The sequence below is a fragment of the Opisthorchis viverrini genome (assembly GCF_000715545.1).
Source record: "Opisthorchis viverrini unplaced genomic scaffold opera_v5_13, whole genome shotgun sequence".
In the NCBI taxonomy this organism is placed as follows: Eukaryota; Metazoa; Platyhelminthes; class Trematoda; order Opisthorchiida; family Opisthorchiidae; genus Opisthorchis; species Opisthorchis viverrini.
This window is the reverse complement of record NW_008751669.1, coordinates 657,159-665,620: the sequence shown is the minus strand read 5'-3', so window position 1 is coordinate 665,620 and position 8,462 is coordinate 657,159. Positions and strand designations below refer to the sequence as shown.

At 44.8% G+C, this 8,462-nt stretch overlaps 2 protein-coding genes across 2 annotated transcripts in view; one reads left to right on the top strand and one right to left on the bottom strand.

The window, feature by feature from the left end:
- The window catches only part of T265_01204 (hypothetical protein), a gene marked incomplete at both ends in the record, with an annotated part of 32,714 nt that overhangs the window by 8,255 nt on the left and 15,997 nt on the right, over positions 1 to 8,462 (top strand). Inside the window, 4 exons of the mRNA XM_009165189.1 lie at positions 71 to 127; positions 1,199 to 1,342; positions 5,942 to 6,061; positions 7,302 to 7,421. Of these exons, the coding sequence (XP_009163453.1) occupies positions 71 to 127; positions 1,199 to 1,342; positions 5,942 to 6,061; positions 7,302 to 7,421 (441 nt within the window). The remainder of the gene's footprint in view (positions 1 to 70; positions 128 to 1,198; positions 1,343 to 5,941; positions 6,062 to 7,301; positions 7,422 to 8,462) is intronic.
- On the bottom strand, positions 4,834 to 5,169 carry T265_01205 (hypothetical protein; the record flags this gene model as incomplete). Its single annotated transcript, XM_009165190.1, has 1 exon — positions 4,834 to 5,169. The coding sequence occupies one exon, from the start codon at positions 5,167 to 5,169 to the stop codon at positions 4,834 to 4,836; it is 336 nt and encodes a 111-aa protein (XP_009163454.1).

Here is an 8,462-nt window from a genome sequence, read left to right as displayed (position 1 = left end):
TAAGTGCTTCCACCGCTCTTCATTCTTCCCTGGTCCAACTTGTAAGCGAATTTCCCTCGTCTTTAAACAGATGAAAAACAACTACAGAAGCGGCTGCGCACCATTTTGGGTTATTTAAACGTTATGGGTAAGTCGAATGTTTGACTGATTCTCTTCTTGCGTTCCATTGATACAGTCTGTCCGAGTTCTTATCTATTTGTGCCCACTTTCAACTCATTTGAACAGCCTTATTTCCTTCGTTGCCCCGTGGGATCAGGGACTTGGTGGGCCATTCACTTTCAATATCATGTTTAGTTTTTCGCTCAAGAGAGACCAATACTATTTGATCGAGGACCATCTCTTCCGAACTTTGCTGGGATATTCGGCCAGTGTGTCAGTGAGGTTTCAGAAGATAGGTAGCCCCGGGTGAGCTGCTTGGTTGTTGGCCCGTTCGCCGTGCTTGGAAGTTAGATTGCAAACGTCTCGTCAGTCGAGGTAATGCAATCAACCACGACGATTTGGCATCATCGGTGATGTCACCCTGATTGGTGGTGAAACTTCCACAATCCAACTACCAGGCTCGGTGAAGAGACCAACAATCAAGCGTCTGTCTAAGCAACAGAATGGCTTGAAACTGGTCGAAACCATTGAAACGCGTAGTGTGGTCAGCAATACGGAAGTGAGTCCTGGTCGGGCAGTTTTTATTGTCATTTTCAGATTCTGGAAAATACTCCAGCGGACTGCTTATCGTTGTTATGGGTAATTAGAAAAGAATCACGTATAGCTTTCATTCATCTTCATAATTTGTCTGAAATTCTGGACAGTTAACGTCCCGGTCGTGTGGTAGTTGATAGTTTCTTACTTGTCAGTTCCGTATTCCTTGTTAGCTATCCTTCAAGATATAACCTAAAGACAGATGTTACGAACCTTTGGGATTCTGCTAATCTTCTCTGTAGTGACCTCACCCGTGGATCAATTTCTCCAACATAACCCTCACTCATTCACGGCAACAGTACGGACCGCGCTTGTCATTTCAACTCAAGCTCCATAGATGAACACCTGTTCGATTTTTAAAAAAATATTTTTACCGTGTGCAATGAAAACAGTCCATTTTGGAAATCACAGTTTGCTACTTATGGTCGTCATTCATACCCTTTTAAAATCCTTCATTCGAACGGATTTTTCACCATTAATGTTCACCCGATATGTTTATTTACAGATGTCGAAGGCCTTTCCATACTTACCTGCCGTCGAGAGTCGTTCCATCGCCTATGCACAAGCCTTGCTGAACTTTTGCGTTTTAGCACAAATTCTGTGGAATTGTTGCACGACTGTTCCCCTCAGAGTTCCTCCAGTCAGTCAGGTAAGTTTTCTGGTTGAACTACTCTGATTTCCCCTACGTTTTAACTATGACTAATCTTTATTATTTTTTGTGGTAGTGACGTGCTCGTGGTCAATCTTGCTTGCTTCCCTGGTCTCCAGGTTTCTCAGTGGGCAATGTCAGTTGAAATCTTGACCACTGCTGCTATCTAGGCTTCCCATTACCTAGTTTCGGGGGAATATACAAATCCTTGACAAGCCAACGTTCGTAAATTGCAGTTACTGCGTTTTTATGAAACAGTTCTCTACCAAGAGCAAACTTTCACCCGCCTTATGTTCCGATGGTTGAGCTGGCGGCTACCTGACAAGTTATAGGGACATTTATGCCCCAATTTACAAGTATAGCGATAACAGTGTCAGAACCTAAACTGGATAAAGCCGTCAGAAACCCTCTGTTCCGACTAACTTTGCCTATTCGCCTAACTTATGGTAATCGTTAAGTCATTTCTTCAGTACCACTCAGCTTTTCCAGCCTCTGGTCGGTGAGATTTTACAGTAACTCTTTATGATAAGTAATCCATTTAGGCTCTTCGTCTATCTTTTACACTGTGGTCGGGATCTGATAGCAGTCGGACTTCCATGAAGATTGCTTTTATATACTCGCTAGTAAATTGGCTGTCTCAAGTCATAAACTAGTCTGTCTCTCATTATCCGAAACGAGTAGAATTTCTTACAACATTCTCCTAAGTTGGGGCACTTAGTGAAATATTTGTGTTTCATTAGATCTTTACTTACTAAACTCTGGTCATCGTAATCATTACCAGTGGCATCACCATCAGTAACTGAGTCGCTTGTGCGTATGTTCTCCACGGGCTCATAAGTGATCACATCAAAACTCCACATTCCTCTTGAAAGGATGTGCTTATGTGGAGACTGTACAGTGAACACAGTAACTTTTGACGTTAGTAGACTATACCTCGTGTTTCTTTGATTCACACCCTTGGTTCTGGGAAAAACACTGGTTGCTCCAATGTATTTTGTAAAGCCTTGCGTTGAACGCATTTGGCATGTGATCGCCACTTGTTTTGGTTTGCTGTTCCACTCACTATGTTATACCAAAAGGCTCTTTTACTTCGGATTTAATGCAGTTGAACGGTGTGAGTTCGTTACAGCTGTATTTATATATCAAACCACGCTCGAATATTCGTGATGGATCACTGGATACAATAAACGTCGAATGATCCCTAGTTTTAGAATCTGGCGGTACCTTCTTCCGATCCNTTCCGATCCCAATCGTCTCACCACAATCGCCCAATTAACTTAGTATTCGTCCACCTCCGGATACTCTCCCTTGAGGATGCTACTCACTCGGTCTATGTGAGCCCGAGAGACTACCGTCACTTGCCGGTGCATCTCCTAAGCATGGAGGAGCAGACTTGTATTCTCTTTGAGGTAGATTTTGATGTACGTTCGGTTTGAGGTATGTGAATCTTGCTGTGTTCCTTGGGGCCTGAGACCCCGGTAGTTTCACTATAGTGCCGCAGTCTGCTGTCTGGAGTTGGTTCGGGTTGCGCAGTCGTATACGGAATCGGCCTGGAAATTCAAAGCGTATGGATCTTCACCTGCACAGTGTTCTCTTGGTATCCACTGTAGTTTCCGCTCGCAGTCATCTCGACCACCGTCTCCGATCCTCGTGGAACTGCTGTGACATCTATACTGTCGGTTTCTCACCACTGACTTCCAGTAAGGATCGCATGTTGTTAGTCGTGAGAAGCCCTGTCTGGTAATCAGATCGCAAGTTAAAGGGTTAAGCTCACAAGTGGATCGCCCTGGTTGTCGGCAAACTCTACCTTACAACGGAATGAATCAAGAGGGCTACCTATATCGGATAGGGTAGCCACTGCGTCACGTGTGTTTGCATTGACCGCCGGTTCAGCTGAAACTACCGATCACGAAGTTGTCAGAATGTTTTGTTCTCGTGCACAGCATTGAGGGATTACCCTGAGCCGAAACTCCGCGATTCATTTCAGGTCTAGGAAATCAGGGCCCGTATATTCTGTAAGACAGAGAGCATGATTAAATGTTACATTGAATGTTACAAAGCAGCAGGACAGAGGTGCGAGGAATGTCAGTCGCCAAAAAACCTACGAGGATTGCCCGGGGTCCCTTCCGAATCCGGCTATCCGTTGGAGGTTAAATGTTACGTTGAATGTTAAAAAGCAGCAGGACAGTGGTGCGAGGAATGTCGGTCGCCAAAAAACTTACGAGGGTTGCCCGGAGTCCCTTCCGAATCCGGCTATCCGTTGGAGACTGACCTCTTCACCATGTCAGATTGCAAACTTTGGGAGGGTTCAATCATTGCCGAACTTTTATAACTGAGCGCACTCGCCTTGCATCGTGTCTCTGTTTGTCTTAAACCAACTTCGAAAGTTTGTTCAATATTAGGTTCGCAGTTAAATTTAACAGCATCTGTGAGAGAGGACTCAGATTCATCTGCCTTTGTCGTATTCATCGACGTGTTGCTTGTTGAGGTTTCAGTGGGTTTCATGTGAGCTGCTGCTAACTGCTTATGGTTCATGCGTCACAATTTCCAGAAAATCCGACTGCTTAGTAGCAGTCAAGTGCTGCTGTGAACCTTTTCGCCATCCTCATGGCGATTCTCAGACAGATTGTTGAATAGCAACGATAATAACAGTAGTAATAGTAACAATAACAGTCTTATTTCACAATACTTGAGGGCTCTCAAGTAGTTGGAATTCCTGAAAAATTTCCGTGCTTCGGCTAAACTGGGAATTTACTGACCCATATTCATCATGCACATTTCTGATGAATGGCCGCGTATCGCAGCGGTAAACGACAAAAAGGTACACTTAAACCTTTTACGTCCATAGAGAGTCATTTAGACGAACAAACGCCTAGTAGCTTGCTTTTCAGATCTAACCACATTCTGTCCTACAGTTTTTTCTGCTACCGTCTGGAGTTGTACTGACGTTGATATTCTGTGTTCAGGTGACCGCAGGTGACTTTTCATGACTTTTCGTCACTCTTGTGACCATGACTCGGAGATCTGCTTGGTCTGGGAGCTCAACGGGAGCCTTCAGATGTAAATCCGAGGAAGAACCTTCATTCTCTTTGTTTCCAGAATATTACTTGTGAACCTTTTGGGCACGACTTACCACAGCGCTTTAGAGATGACAACAACACAAAAACATTGCATTTGAAAGTCATCGCTGGCCCGATACGACGCAGGCGGGTCATGTCAACTGTTACCCAGGGAACACCATCGGTTTTTTGAAGTCAAACGGCAGCGACTACAGCATTTCACGTTTACAGGCTCTTTGCTTCACTCTGCTATTTGATCCTAAAGTCGTGTCCCAGGAGCAGAGGCGGTTAGCGCTGTTAACTAGACTTCTCTTTTTCGATCAGATCAGATCAGCAGCTGCTGATCGGTCAGTGATACCTTCAGTGATACCCTATAAAGCATTTTATGGGGCTTCTTAGCGAAAAGACGATCGTCACAGTTTTGTTGTCGATTCAGCTGTTAAATCTCTGTTGTCGGTTAGCGAGTATCCTTCCTGATGTCGGACAGATAATCAGCCCGTTCTTTTGACAATTTAGATGGGATGTAAACTTGTCCGTTGCAGTGCCAAATTTATATTGGCAAGCCAATTTGATTGTGGGGTCCTTTGAGGTTTTTGTTGGCCCGAGGTTGTAATCACTCTTAATGGTCATCTCTTTCCAGCTCCGTGATCGTGGTGCACCGAGTGGCTCTTTGACCGTCTGATGGAGTTCACACGGCGGAGCCAAAATCAAAGGCTCCAAGGACATCTGCGTAAACAGTTCCTTGTGTTTCGAACATGGATTGACCATTTACGACAGATGTTAGGACACTAGGTCGTGTTGTAAACCTGTCAAACTGGTATATGCAAATTGGTGGGCATATTCAACTCACTGCGGCTGCCGAGTAGTTAGCTTATTTACCAGAAAGCCGTGATCAATTGGTTCACAACACGTCCGGGAGATCGTGAGTTTCAGGGGCCGTGTAAAATGGTTCAGGTTCACGTATACACCATTGCCATGTCAACTGTCTATTCTGTTCCGACGCGATTGCCTTATGTTGGGCCACGTTAACACTCTGTACTGGATGGTGGTTCAACTCTCTTTGGAGCTCGTCATTGAGTCGTTCTCTAGTGTAACTGGGTTGGTAAAGCCCGAAACTCCTTTACAATGGAATGAATTGGGTTTTTTATTCGAAATCTCATCTAAAATCAAACCCTCTGGTTGTCAGTATGATTTGTTATCACAGTTTCCCCCACTCTTAGGGCATCGTAATATTCAAAGCCCATTTTTATCAATTGGAGAAGACTCTTGATGGATAGTGTGCTCAATCCACTGTAGCTGTCGTACTTTGCAAGTGCGGCTGTCGCTACTTGCTGGATATTTTTCTCATCTTTTTTCCAGAAAGACTGTATAGCACGGGGTTCTGAGTCGAATAGGCGGACATTATACAAGTTTCTGCAATTTCCCCTTTCGTGACAAAAGTAACCAAAGTGTTCGATGATTCTTTGTTTCTGGTTGTATAACCAAGACCACAACTTGCTTATTTCACACCTAATCATCCTATATTTTTCTTCTATAAAAGTTTCCGGTCGCACGAACGCTATCCGGCCCGTCAGCTTGTTTCCCAAGTCTTTTGAGCTGTTCCACGATTCGAAGACGCTGGAGCTAGTCCAGTTAGTGGCTGGTCGGATTGCTGCCCAAGGTAAGTCTAAACTTCTCGTTTGAACCGGTGTTTGTTGCAACAAGTGAAATGGATAAGTGACAAAGAGTTTAATCCTTTTCACCCAAACTCTCGGTCGCTGAGAAATACGTACTTCTTGTGCCTGCGTGTCCTGTATCGAAATAGTCTTTTAAGAAGGCTCGTTTTGTTGGTTAGTTACTGCAGAGTCAGGCCCGGTGCAAACATCCGATTGGCAAATGTGATGCGGCTCTTTAGTCGTGCACTCAAAATGCCCTCTAAGTTTGTCAGGTGTCACTTTGTAGCGATACCTCTAGGTGCTTGGTTAGAATCCACCTTTCTTTTTACTCTATTCTTGGCTTTGGTCATCCGATAGTATCTCTACTCTCTTTTGAGTCGCGTGGTGGTTAAGCGTCGATTTAATCCCCTTAACAGCTGACAATTAATCTGTCGTGTTCAAGGTCCACAGAAATTCCATTCAATCCGTCTGCTTTTCCGTAGCACGTGGTTCACATCCTACTCACCCTTACCTTTGAAACATTATCCCTTTCTGTCGTGAGGTGTGCGATATTTCGATTAACCCTGTATTCCCCGGAGCATATGTTGCGCTGGCTTGGCCACTTGCTGCGTATTCCAGTCGACCGACTTCCTCAAAGGGCTCTTTTCGTACAACCACTTGAAGGGTTGAAAAGAGCCAGAGGCAGTCATACAATGACTTGGCAGCGAAGTATGAAAGCCATTACCAGCAAACTCAGCTGCGCTGGTCACTGCCGTCTTCCTGGATGGGGACCCGGAGACGGGCTATATCAATGGTTAGAGATATTGTCAGACATGGCCCAGTCGCGCCTCAATGGCACTCGTCCAAGCTATGCCTTCAAAGCAAAACCCCCTTCCCAGTTCCCCCACTTAACAGTCCATCTGCAGTGCTGTATTTGTGCACTGATTTATCAGTTCTCGCCTCCAATGCACAGCTACCTACCTTACCTCCCCGAATCATCGGTGAACGAAACTGTGGCAGCTACAACCACTGTACAAGTACGCGGTTATTAAAGCTGACAGTCATGATGCTGATTCCCTGGAGCTCATCCTTATAAGATCGAGAAACCCGGTTATCATACCCTCACCCATAATAAAGATTTCTATTTTTGCACTGGGTGTTTGTTTCTTGAAGATGTATTTGGGGACCCATTTGTTGCTATTTTCGGCCAGTCAGCTTTGTGATTTTTGTGGTACAACAACGTTCTTCCGATTTTTTTTGCACTAGAGGACGCTTTGGACATGTTCGTCGATACTTGTCGTGATGTGATGACACTCACTGGTGAAATTCATCGAAATCCATGTCTTCTGCTTATCACCGCTGGTTTGTTCGGTTACGTGCAAAACGGTAAGTCTATGTGCCTACTGTTCACTTCACCGTAGTAATAGTCAACTTATTTGTAAAACCTCTGCTTGGGGTTCTGCATTTGGTCCTCCCTCTTTAGTGGTTCCTTCACTGAAACTGTTCAGTGTCCTGAAGCAGCGAATTGATGTAGGTTTGTTTTCTCTTATGTATATATATATATATATATATATATATGCTACGCTTTTTAACTTGATCATTCCCTGAGGCCATGAGTAGGAACTGTTTGCAAAGTTAAGAGTGAGACCGAATTCGCAGCAGTCCAACCAGGACCTACTGTTACTGTTAGGACGGCTTTCGTTCACGACTCCTCGACTTGCCTCTGCGCGATCCAAATGTCTATCAGCAAACGGGTTCTCGCATAAATTCCGGTTCGTGTGGCTACCCAGAAAAGCAGTCTTGCCTGTCAGATCTGTTACTGTTCGCTTTCAAAGTTCCTGTCTTCGGAAGCACAAATCTGTTCAAACCTGATTTCGTGCCTTTTCCCCCTTTGATATGTTTGCGCGACTTAGTTGTGCGCGCTGGTAGACAGACGCACCTGCCGCTTCTCAGGTCTGTGTAGGTACCGGCAATTTGTTAGTGCAGACAAAAGATTTGAAGAGTCCGGCTATTCAACCTGACTGATCTGACTTCATTACCTCTTCTGAAGAGGTGGTTTGAGGAGGTTTTGTTTGAAATTTATCCGTACCCTTCTTTCGGTGCTGGTTTTTGAGACCTCTTAGCCTGTTGGATCCGTGATAAGGCTTAAAGGTTTCCCTATGCTTCAGTATGTGTTTTACGGATACGCCCAAAAACCTGATATTCATGTGGCGTAACTGAAGAGCGAAGGCAAGTGTCCGCTTTTTACGCGGTTGTCAGACGATTTGTGGTCTGTCTAGAGGTGTTGTCTAGATTTCGATTTCCGACCATCGGTGGGCAGCGTACGAAACTTGAATGGATGGTAGTGTAACTACTTTGGGGACCCTAAGTGTTGGCATCCGTCGTTTTTCTGAGATCCCAACTCCACGCTTCGCCTGAATTCACCAT